Here is a 12,171-nt window from a genome sequence, read left to right on the forward strand (position 1 = left end):
GCTGAACAAGCCAAGAATATGGTGCCCACACGCCCCAGAAGGGCAGAGCTCCTCCCTGCAGCTGCAGATTCTTGTGATCTTGAGGAAAACAGAACTGAAGGCTGAGTTCCTTTTCCCTTCTCACTCTGATGACAGTGGCAACCAAAAATCTGAGAGCACTGAAAGACACAAGTGTCACTTTTCCTGTGAGCCAGAGTTACTTACATGAATGAATGTTTGGTAGTCAAGGAAAAATTGCTAAGGCACAGAGCAAAGGGAGAACACAAACACAAAGGAAGTGGCATTTTCATTCTGAGAAAGCTTCAAAAAATCACCTTCTCAACTTTTTTTTTTTTAAAGAGCTGTCTGTGCAACATTTGGCAAAAGATCTGTTGTTCATAAGACAACACCGAATTTGGGTATTTCAAAAGCACCGAGATAATATTTCAGAGCAACTGTTTCTTACAGCCAGTGAAGTAGCTCATTTAAAAAAACTGAATGTGGAGTGTAATGACCTAATTAGGGGAATTTCTCCCCAGAGAGAGGCTGTTCTAGTGTAAGATGATGGGAAAACCCAGCTGGTTTGAATACTGTAAGATCAAGACCTGAATGCTTTTGCAAGTGTGTGGTTGAAGAAAAAAAAATTATACTCAGAAGGCTGGAAGTTTCTGTCCTTGTGACAAACACACACTGAATAGAGTCGTACTAACCTCAGCTTCTCAGTTAGAAACCTTCCAGGATTACTCATACCTGGTAACCACAAAACAAATGCAGAACTGCCAACACTATTCTGTTGAACCTCAGTTACTGAAAGTGCTCCACACTTATTTCATCTCTGTTAGAGAAGAAAATAATTAAGAGGTGTCATATCAGCTCATATATCAGCTTTCGTGGTATCAAAAGCAAAAACTAAAGCAAGAGATCAAATTATTCAGTAACAAAATATATTTAGATAAATTACTCAGTAGCTGATCTCAATTACTCCCTTTTTTTGAAGGCACCAACACAACACACTCTATAGTCCAGTATTTTTACTTAAGGGTATAATTAATAAACTGCACAAACACCTTCCAAGACATGGAACATGTTAAATTTGTTCCCTAAGAAAAAGCATTCCAAGAAACACTTTCAGATGGAAGCACTCGATGCTGCAACTGCCACCAGAACACTGTTTCTATCTTAAACCTTTCGAGTTTTAAATAAAATGTGAAGAACTTAGTCATTAATACAACCTACAGAAAGTTACTGAATTCTGGCTAAGTTTGAGCAAGACCATGAGCATTTTGGCTTGTCCTTCCTTGTTGCCCCTCAGACTCTCACAGGGAAAATAATCCACTCCACGCACTTTATTAACATTAACATAACACGGTAAAACTTCAGGGAATTAAGTTTAATGTGCTGTTCAACACATAACATGGAGTTTCATACAACTTACAGTTCACAATACCCTCACAGCAAAATCAAAACAGACCAAAAACTGCCCCAGTATTGTTATGCAAGAGCTCGATTTTCTTCTTGCCGCTCACCCTGAAAAGTAACACAACGAGAACCAGTTACAATGTGACATTCAAATACCTAAATATGAAATACGTTCACATTGTTTCTCTAAGTCTGTCTAGGCAAGTGCACTCCCCTAATATGATCTTCTAACCTGGAAATAACAGAAAATACAACAATATTTCCATTTGTGCTTTTGGATGTACAACACATATCAACAGACCATCATCTTACGGTTTTATGATGCAGAAACAGAGGTTTCACTACAGTGAAATACAGATCAACATTTAGCACGACAATAAAGTAAATTATTTAATTGTCTAACTAACCACTCAATTTACTGTAAGGTAGAGCCACGTTCCACATTCACTTCCGAGTCACATTAGAGAAATAACCACAGACTGTGGTTTGCCAGGGGCGGGAGGTGCTTGGGTTTGGGTTTTTTCATCTTTTCTTTTTTCTTTTGTAAATTAAAAACCGACTATGAACACTAAAGCCCAACACCAGCACACGCAGAATCTTTTAGTTCAGTTAAAAATTGCTACTAGCCAAAACAATGCATCAGAAAATCAATTTATTGGGAGAGCACAGGAAGTTGTCCTGCTAAGCAGGTTATTTTTTATCAGGCTTTCCCCCTCCCCATTTCTTTGAAATGAAATCTAAGTTTTCCTTTCCTGCTTTCTAAGAAACTCCTCAGCTGTTCATGCCATTGTCAAGGCATGGTAAGTCTCCAGCATCAACAGCTTGCTGCACTTTCCCTCAAGATTGTTTATTTGCTTTCCAAGGGAATTACACTTTAGGAGAGCCAGCGTGAAGCTGAAGCCTCCCTTTAAAGCTGTGGCTTCCCAACTCAACATTTACTATTGACTGACACCCACTCATCCTACAAGTTTCAATCTTCCTCATCAAACTGCTGTGACAGTTCTGAGTAATTATTTTGTGTTTCTATTCTGCTTCATTTTTTACTGAATCAAGGCCAAAAAAGATACAGTCCATAAGCAAATCTGAGGAAAGTCAGTTCATAGAATCACAGAATGGTTTGGGTTGGAAGAGACCTTAAAGATCATCTCATTTCAACCCCCTGTTATGGGCAGTTCTATAATGAAAATCTGTCTCATTAATGCAGATACAAGTAAAGGAATTTTTGAATCCCTATCATTCAAATACTCCAACAGTAAAAGAATCTCAAATCCTCCAAAGCTTCTTCAAAAAAACCCCTGTTCCACTACTTTGACTCATCACTCTTCAATATTAGAGCAAGGAAGACACATTAAATAATAAAAAATTGTTTAATACCTGCTTTGACAGTTTTATACATTACAGAAAAAGAATTTTAAACTAGCTTGTTAATAATCCAAATGTTAAAGCTGAAAGATAGTAAGAGAAGAAGCCTTAGAGAATAACTGAATCTCTTCAGGAACCTTACTGGACTTTGGTCAGCAACCCTTCCTTTGGCTTTGCTCTGCTAATGCACCTTTAAATCAGATTTCTGTACTTTCTTTCCTTCCTCTTATTCCAACACCCCGACTCTTCACAACAGCCAGAACTCAGAAAGCTGTACCCTTTTACCCGGCAAGAATCCTCAAGTCACTGCCATTGACCCCCTCACTGTTTCTCCACCAACTACACTCTCCACAACAACAGCAACTGCTGAAAGCCAATGTCGTTGGGCAAGACTCCAAAAACAAGAGAGAAACCAAACATTAAACCCCTGATAAAGCTGAGTTCAAGTGTTCTTGCTCCCTTGCCTTTGATGTGTCCAGTTCCTTAACAGTGTTTAGCCAGCCTAAAAACAGATTTGATAGTAAGAAGAATACAACAGCTGCTTTATGACTATTAACTCAGAATGTGCTAATAAAGCACCTACAACAAGACCTTGTGCTTTCCCTGGCCCTTTTAGGCAGCACAGAATGAAACACCACCTTTGGTAAAGCCCAAAACAGTAACAGCAACAGGAAAATATGACACCCAAGTGCCTGGAGAGCAGGAAATACCTGCCTTCAGTGCCTCCCTTCAATAGGAAGTGCAGCACCACGCCTTTAAAAACAAGAAGAAAATAAAGATAGACATTAACATAACCAATGTTCCTTTCTGAAGAAAACTCCCTATTTTCTACAGCAATTAAGAATTTTGCCCAGATTTCTAAAAACACTGAGTTAGCAACTCAGTTTGACCTTACTTCTAAGACCCAAGTTCAGCTACCAGAATGACTTTGAGCAAATCACTTGACCCTGTGGGGACATCCCACAGCCAGTGAGAGCTTCAATGACACCCTCACTCTTCCTCACTGCTCTACTGGGAATGAAAACCAAACCCACCCAAACACCAGTGATGGGATGTTCAGACACTGAAATGTAAACCATTTTCCTCACAGTGAGGTTACACAACTACTCCTGGAAGGTAAACATTCCCTGGAATTACACAGTGTGTCCTAGGATGTTTGTTCTTATCTTTGAATCTCCTCATCCTTAGACAGCTGTTGTTCTTTAGCTTTACAGAATTACCACTGCACATGTGCCTAATCATTTCTCCAGCATTTCATGTACTCAGTGTGATGTAGCATCTTCACACAGACATGAGACTGTTCCAAAGCCTCATTACCTTACCTTTTAGGGTAACTGAAAGTTTTTCTCATACCAAACCACCTTTCACAATATTTCTCACATCTCAGAAGGCTGAAACAAGCAATCAATTAAACACAAACCCTCTGTCTCACCTGTATCAAATCAGTCCCAGGAATTCAATTATTGCTGCACTCCAAACTAAAATTACATTGCCAGTGAAAAATGCTGTTTTGAAGAATGTACTTGAATTTGTCAGCTTCATCAGCACTGGTATTTGTTTTCTCCTGCCCTAGCTTCCAAGAATTCTTCTGTGCCACGGAACTGCTTTCAGAACCTCAGGTTGTTTGCCTACTAAAATGAAAAGTAGGAAGAATTAGAAAAGTCACAAGCAAAACCACAATGGAAGGTGACAGACAAACATGGTACTTGACATACTTCACCATCTTAGCGAGGGGTTTGGACACACCATGCAATGCCAGTGCAACGTCCTACGGCCTCCGTGTCCCCCTGCACACATCAGAAAATACAGTTTTATAAAGGTCAGACAACTAAGACATGGATGAAATTACAATTATTCAGTAACACTGTTGTGGGTAATCAAAACCTGAACAAAGAGTAATGGACAAGCATACCTATTGGAGGCTCCTCTGATCTCAATGGGAATGCCTCAGTTACTGGAGACACTGCAGTAACACAGACCAGCAGCCGATGGTGGGGTGGCCTCGCTGAGCACAGCACTATTTTTAGATAGTTTAACACATCACTTAGTGTGTAACATCACTCAGTCAACAGTGAAACGTTTTTCTTCTGAGAAAGGTTAAAGCACATGCAGCTGCACTTGCCTGGACATTGTACTCCTGTAAATATCCAACTGCTGAGGAGGATACATGTAAAGCACTGGCTATTTCCTTGTTCACTCATGAGCTTGTATACAATTAGGGAAGGTAGTCATTGAACAAATATTTTTGCTGTGTGTACTCTACAACTCTTCCAAAATCTCTCAGATTTTTGCCTCAGAAGAACTAGACCATCTATTATGCACCAAGACGTTTTCAGATAATGAATCAGAGCATGAATGACATGAACTTCTAATAAACAAAATTAAATATGATAATAAAATCAAAATACTTTCGAATGCAAAACATGCAAAGGACCACAGTGTCACTAACGTGTCATCTGCCCGTGCCAACACACAGTCCTGGGGTGTCTCTCGCTCCTCCTTCACAGTCACAACTCTCACATCTCCCAGGCCAGAACAAGCAGATTCTTTATGCAGCTGCTCATCATTGTCATACCTGCAAATACAACCCAGATTGTTGACTGAAACACTTCTTCGGCAAAAAAGTTCCGTCTCTGTTTCATCTACCACCAGTGTCATGTGCTCAGCAACACAGACAACAAAACAGACAGAAGCTCTTTGGCAAAAGATATTAAAAATCTTCAATTTTAATTAAATTATATTACACTTTCCCTTTATAGATATAACTTTCACCCCATTATTTTTAAGTATCAGCTACAGTCTTTCAAGTAGTACCGAGGAAAACATTTCATCCACCCTTCCCATGTAAAGAGAGGACAGTACTCACGTCCCATCTGCTGCTATTAAAGATGTGCTGCCTGACAGAGCTCTTTCTTCCTTCATAGTGATCCTCCTGACACCCTCAGGGAGGGGACAGAGCGGGGCTTTTGACAGTGGGTCGTAGCTGTCATACCTAGAAAAGAAATACACAATTGGTATCAACACCCAGCACTATTTACTCAGTATTAGTAAACAGAGGAGTGTTGTGGCAATATACCCACAAATCCAATAAAAACCCTGCAACTTCTGCATCGTTCCTGAAATCCAGCTTCTCCTTAAGTGTCAGCCACCGCTCAATGTGATTTCCCACATAAATCCTCGTTTTGCCCCTTCTTCTATCAAGACTTTGCTTTCTCTTTTTCTTTTCCAGGAAGGACAACACCGGGGGCCTTCCACACCTCTTTGCTGGCAGGGACATGGTGAGCCTGGAAATAAAGGAGAGACTTCAGTGAAGGGCAGCTCAGAGCAGTGGGTGGTACCTCAGCGTTCCAAGCCACCACAGTGGTGACGGCCACGTGCCTTTGGCTCCTTGGATGTCAAACCCCTGAGGGGGGCAGAAAACCCCTCACACACTTGCCCCTGAGGGGAGGGAAAGGCCCCTGACGACAACACCTCTGATGAGGGGGAGAAGAGCCCTTCACACAGCAACACCTGAGGGGGGAGAAAAGCCCCTCACACAGCTGCCCCTGAGGGTGGGGAAAAGCCCCTCACACAACCACCCCTCAGAAGGGAAAAGGTCCCTCACACAGCCGCCCTTCAGGGGGGAACGAGGCCCTCACACAGCCGCCCTTCAGGGGGGAACGAGTGCCTCACACAGCCGCCCCTGAGGGGGGAACGAGCCCCTCACACAGCCGCCCCTCAGGGTGGGGAAAAGCCTCTCACACAGCTGCCCCTGAGGAGGAAAAAGGTCCCTCACACGGCCGCCCCTGAGGAGGAAAAAGGTCCCTCACACGGCCGCCCCTGAGGGGGGAAAGAGCCCCTCACACAGCCGCCTCTGAGGTGGGGACGAAACCCTAACGCCGCCGCGCCAGGGAAGGGGACAAGAGCTCCTCGCACAGCCACCCCTGAGGGGGGAAAGCCGCTCACACAGCCGCCCCTAAGGGTGTGGAAAAGCCCCTCACACAGCTGCCCCTGAGGAGGAAAAAGGTCCCTCACACAGAGCCCCTCACGCCGCCCAAGGGGGAACAGTCCCGCCTCACACCTCCCCCGAGAGGGGACGAGTCCTTCCCCGGCGCCGTCCCACGAGCCCTCAGCCCCTCCCGCTCCCGCCGCCCCCTCACACGCTCCCCCCGGGGTCGGTCCCTCGCTCGGTCCCTCACCCGCCGCGCTGCCGACCGAGGTAAACACGGGGCACGTGACCACAGGGAAGGCACGTGACCGGCGGCGGCGCGCGCTGATGGCGCGAAAATCACGTGAGGGCGGGGCGGGTCCGACCCTCCGGGTTTAAGGAAAACGGTTTAAAAGGTTTTTTTTTTTAATGTCAAAACAGGGCCGTAACTACGGTCACGTCTGCTGAGGGAGCGGTCAGCGGTGCGCAGGTAAAAACTCCTCTCTACAAATCGCTGAAGGTCAGAGGAAGAGGTAACGCGATATGTATTTTTTGAATATTCATTTGATCTCGAACTGAAGTAAATGTGTTATACACAATAATAAAAAAAAAATAAAATTGAAGTTTCCCCAAGCAACTCCCAGCAGGAGTTCCCAAAATACTTACCTTACCTTCTTAAAGGCCAAGTCAGAGACAAAATTGGAATCGTCCCCTGAAGAGAAAAAAAATGCTTGAAGTGTGAGTTACCTGTTAAAATACTAAATCGGTGACACAAAGAGAAAGGAAATGCAGCGTAAATTTGGACTCCCTGCTGGCACAGTGTGTTATAGCAGTGACATGCACACAGGCTGCATTGCACCAGCTGCTTGGCACCTCCACACGCTCCTGCTGACACACAGTGCATTTTTAAATAAGTGAATAAAAATGCAAACCAATAGCTGGCAATATTTGTGGATAATTTTATATAAACAGGAGAGGGAAAGTCATATGTACCAATTCTTTTTTTTTTCGTTTCTCCTGTTGGTTTTGGTACAATCACAGTAACAAGTTGGCTCAAGAACTGGGACGTGACTGAAGGCTGATAGAAACATTTATTTCAGTCTGCTGAATGAGCTGAATAACCAAAACACTTCGGGGTTTTTGTTTGTTGTCCAACATTTACATAACTTGAAAATAAAGAAGCGAAGAGGAAAAAAGCCATCACGTCCTGAAATCTATTTCAGTCTTTTTTTCATTTACAGCTACAGCACGTGAGCAGATTTTCACGGCACGTTTTACTGTGTGAGTTAATAGAGAAGTAATTTTAAAGGATTACTGTGGCATAATTACAAGTTCTCTCAAATAGCTCAAATTCTCAGTGATATATGTATATTAAGATAATACCTTGCACTTCAGTCTTTCATTTAAATATAATTCCTTCTCATTTACCATTATTTCTGTAAAATACTTACTGGCACTGTTTCCAAATAAACGGGACTGTTAAGAGGCTTTTCATACTTATCTCTTCTGATTGCCTTCACAAATATAGTTATTGTCTGTATAAATAGATTCACATTCCAAATAACAGAACTGTGTGAAGCACCAAAAGCTGTTGTGTGCTTTAAGTTCCTGTTTGTCTTGAAATCACAAAGCTGCTGGGAGAAGCAAGAGGGTACAGGCAACATTTATTTCTACCAAGTAATTTGGAAACAAAAGCATTTATGCAGTAACTCACCTCTTATGCCAACAAAGTTAAGCAACCTACTGTTTTTCTGCCTGCTAGTAAAATTAAAAACAGAATTTAAAAACAAATCCGTGCCTGTGTTCTCAAAAATTAATTAATACATAATAAAAAAAATCAAATCCTTTAAGTTAATATATATTTGCCATATTTGTGGAGGTTTTTATATTCTTCTCATTAAGATTTGCCAGCCAGTGTTAATTTCTGCTGCTTCAGCTGATCCTGGCTGTGTGACACACCACTATTTATATTAAATATTGTCCCACCAATGTTACATTAATGTTGGTTTTACCACTTGCCTGCCCCTGTCAGCAAGGTCTTTTTAATCAGGTCCTTTAAAGAACAGCATTCCTGGTACAAGGAATTGTGTGTTAGAGATCAGCTGCTGCTCAGGAATGGAATTCCAGAGCCAAGAGCCCGAGCTCAGCAAAGGTTGAGGTTTGTTTTCCACAGCACGGAAATGGAACTGAGGGCACCAGGTGCAGAAGCTGCCTCCTCCCAGTCCCAACTGCAGCCACACAGGAAGGAATTCCAGAGGTTTATATAGTTAATATATATTTCTATATATTCATAGAGGTTTAAATAGCAGTCTTGCTGCTGCATTACTTCAACTCACTCTCTCCTCTTCCATCCTGGCTGTGCTACCACCTTTCTGCTGATGAATATTTTCCTGTTGCTTCATTAGTTTCCAGAGCAAACATCTCATCTTTGAGCTCCCAAATTTAGCTACCAGCTCTAAGCATGGCAGTAATGTACCTTACAAACTCCAGAAGCTTTCTGCCTCCTGAAGCATCATTTTCAATATAAAATGCCCTGTGTTGCTACAAGAGCCATCAGTGAACCCAGAACCAGAAATGTGTTTAAATACCCCATTTGTCTCCTGTTTTATAAGTGTTTGTGAGATGAGATTGAGAAACTGCTCCCTGGAAATGCTGATGCAAATTCCTTCTTATAGTAATTAATTTATCTGTGCAATAGAATAAAACCCAGGTGATCCAGCCAAGTAGCTTGTTTCCAGAATGCATGGGAAGCTCAGTCCTTTAACTGGGATGTTCTCCCAGGTTCCAGTTATCTGTTATTTAAAGACTTTGAAGACAAGAGGGTGAATCCAAACCATTACATTAAGCAGGAGTGGGAAGACTTGCACTCCATGAACTGAACCCCTTTCAGTCACCTCTTAATATTTTGGGCTTCGTAATGTCCTCCTGCAGGGAGTCTTCCCTTTGCTTTTTCAGCCATTTGTTGCAAAAATGTTATTTCTAGACAAAAAGGGGTTTATGACACTGGCACAAAGTCACATATTTCCATGTTCCAGTGGAATACTGACACCCCATTAAAAACCACAGTACAGCAGTGACATTAATCCCCCCCCCAAAGACCAGCTCTCATCTTTCATAGCTTTAATCAGTCTGTTTCTAACCTGAAACTGTTTAATAATAGAAATGAGAATAAAGCTGCAAACCACAAGGTTTATCGCAACAGAATTCATTCCAGCAAGAGTCTTTGCTCGTGTTAAAGTTCTTAATGAACTTTCAGAACACACTAATTTGTTGAGGACAGATTATAAAAGACAAATTGTCACTCAGCTTTCAAACAGCTCATTTCCGAAGCGACCTCACAGTCATTTGGGTCTTCGTGATACAACACAGGAACTGTTTTATTCCAAGAGATTTTAAGAAAAATTAAGTTTAGCAAGACCTGCATTCTCATTCCACCTTGATCCATATAAACAAAATAATACCAAAGTAGGATTCCTTACATTTATTGATCACTGCTGGGGATGATTTATCACATTTAAATTCTTTCACATCAGCTTCATAGCCTGAGTCTTTCATCTAAGTTATCATCATATCTGCAAAGAATTAATACTTTTTATATTAAAAAGCAACTCAGTTATGCTGTGTGGCACCTAACATAAAATAAAGCTTTCAATGCAGAAAATATACAGTAAAAAAAAGTTGAACAGTCAAACAAACCAATAAGCAAATACATTTTTACTAGAGAAAAACGGCATCTCTGACAATATATTTGTTTCGTGTTTCCTATTTTTACTTTCTCCCCCTCACCATCTGCCTCTGTTCTGCTTTCTCTTTCAAAAAGCATCCACCTCGTTTTTAGCTTTGCTCACCCCATCACAGGATTCAGGCTGAATAGAAACAAAATTCCCAATGCCAGAGCCACAAAAGGCACTGCCTCTTCATAAAAGGCCTTCTAAAAATAACTCTCCTTTTTCTTACAATAGCTGCAGGTTCTTTAAGAGACAGAATCCGTATCGATTCAGTGCCCTCCTACACACACCCTCTAGACAAAGGAGCTCCAGTTGTTTAGCCCCTGGTAGCTCTGGACTGTACCTGTACCTTCAGTGCTGCTGCTTTTGCCAGATCTTCCCCTGTTCTTTTGGTAGCCAGCACTGAATCCCACAGAGCGAGATCCCACAGTGTGGAGAAAGAAGGTGAATTACAGGACCTGCAGGAATTCCAGCTGTTTCTGTGTTTGAGCAGAGATTGTGTGGTTGAACTACACTGGACTCCTGGTGAAGGCTTCAAGCCAGCGAGATGGTTGGCTTTGCTTAAGACAACCTGCATGAAAATAAAAGCATTTTGGGGAGACAAGAAGGAAATAGCGAGAAATAGAGAATGCCTTTCATTGACGTGTGTGCCGTGCAGCGCTCAGGAGAGCTCTGCAGTGCCAGAACCTGCACTGGGCTGTGTCCAGAGAAGGCAAGGGATAATAAGGAGAAGATAAAATACAGAAAGGTACTTGCCAGTGGCAGCACAATAATCTGAGTCCTGGGGCAAATCCCTGGAGGGACATAAAGCTTGTGGCAGTTTCTCATTTATGAGTCAATTCTCTGTAGCAACCATGTGAATTTGGTAAGTGAACCTTAGTGAATTCGGTATTGCAGTCAGTGCTTGGGCTGAGGAAAACCTCTGGACCCAGCCTGGGTACAGCCCTGAGGTTCTGGGTCAGCCTGGGGAGAACATGCCCTGTGCAGTGCCGGGAGGAGCTGAGCCAGGTCTGACACCCTCCCAGCTCCCGCTGCTCATCCTTGTGCCTGCAGAGCCAGCGGGGACCTTGCCAAGGGAACAGTGTGGAAGCAGTGAGGGACCCACTGTTGTGCTGTGTCTCTGGGGTCCTGGGAGCTGTTGGGGTGGGCGTGGGAGTTGTCACAAAATGACAGTCAGTTAGGTTGGAAAAGACCTCTGAGATCATCAAGTCCAACACCACCATGTCAATTAGATCATGGCACTAAGTGCCGTGTCCAGTCATTTCCTTAAACACTTCCAGGGATGGTGACTCCACCACCTCCCTTGCAGCCCACTCCAGTGTTTAATCACCCTTTCCATGAATAAATTGTTCCTGATATTCAACCTAAACCTCCCCTTGTATCAATTAAGGCTGTGCCCTCTTGTCCTATTGCTGGTTGCCTGGGAGAGGTGACCGACCCCCGCCTGGCTCCAACCTCCTTCCAGGGAGTTGTCGAGACCGATAAGGCCTCCTGTGGGGTTATTCCAGAGTCGGAAGGCTGGATGGGGGTGGAAAAAAAATATGGAACGCTTCACGAATTTGCGTGTCATCCTTGCGCAGGGGCCATGCTAATCTTCTCTGTATCGTTCCAATTTTAGTATATGTGCTGCCGAAGCGAGCACGACTGTGAGCTTGACCATGCCGCTATTTGTACCGCGGCAATCCGTATTCCGCAAGGTCACGGTGACCCCGGATGGGTGGGACGAGCCGGTGGTGCCGGTGGTGTAACTGTAACACACCCCCCCGACCATGCCTC

At 43.1% G+C, this 12,171-nt stretch overlaps 2 protein-coding genes and 1 long non-coding RNA gene across 8 annotated transcripts in view; 1 reads left to right on the top strand and 2 right to left on the bottom strand.

The window, feature by feature from the left end:
* Positions 1-1,354: 1,354 nt before the first annotated feature.
* LOC108507154 lies at positions 1,355-7,016 on the bottom strand. 6 transcript variants are annotated; one of them, XR_001878003.1, is made up of 8 exons: positions 6,939-7,016; positions 5,841-6,044; positions 5,627-5,752; positions 5,210-5,335; positions 4,673-4,777; positions 4,476-4,547; positions 4,193-4,391; positions 1,355-1,506 (listed from the first exon to the last, which is right to left on the bottom strand). XR_001878003.1 is itself a non-coding variant. In XM_017834855.1 (5 exons), exons 2-5 carry the CDS (start codon positions 6,035-6,037, stop codon positions 5,041-5,043), a joined length of 537 nt encoding a protein of 178 aa, XP_017690344.1. In that variant the 5' UTR covers positions 6,038-6,044; positions 6,939-7,010; the 3' UTR covers positions 4,792-5,040. The 6 variants fall into 6 exon arrangements, 5 of the variants coding, with proteins under 5 accessions (XP_017690346.1, XP_017690342.1, XP_017690343.1 ...); XM_017834855.1 differs by lacking the exons at positions 1,355-1,506; positions 4,193-4,391; positions 4,476-4,547; positions 4,673-4,777 and adding an exon at positions 4,792-5,128 and having other exon boundaries at positions 6,939-7,010; XM_017834856.1 differs by lacking the exons at positions 1,355-1,506; positions 4,193-4,391; positions 4,476-4,547; positions 4,673-4,777 and adding an exon at positions 4,793-5,071 and having other exon boundaries at positions 6,939-7,010.
* Positions 7,017-7,028: 12 nt separating this feature from the next.
* On the top strand, positions 7,029-7,880 carry LOC108507158. The gene is made up of 2 exons (XR_001878009.1): positions 7,029-7,200; positions 7,709-7,880. It is a non-coding gene; the product is annotated as an uncharacterized LOC108507158 (long non-coding RNA).
* Positions 7,881-9,009: 1,129 nt separating this feature from the next.
* Positions 9,010-12,171, bottom strand: part of NARF (nuclear prelamin A recognition factor) — a 25,802-nt gene continuing 22,640 nt past the window's right edge. Inside the window, exon 11 of the transcript XR_001878001.1 lies at positions 9,010-9,019. The gene's annotated coding sequence lies outside the window, so the exon portion shown is untranslated. The remainder of the gene's footprint in view (positions 9,020-12,171) is intronic.

Source organism: Lepidothrix coronata, unplaced genomic scaffold (genome assembly GCF_001604755.1).
Source record: "Lepidothrix coronata isolate B3197 unplaced genomic scaffold, Lepidothrix_coronata-1.0 Scaffold242, whole genome shotgun sequence".
NCBI classification, from domain to species: domain Eukaryota; kingdom Metazoa; phylum Chordata; class Aves; order Passeriformes; family Pipridae; genus Lepidothrix; species Lepidothrix coronata.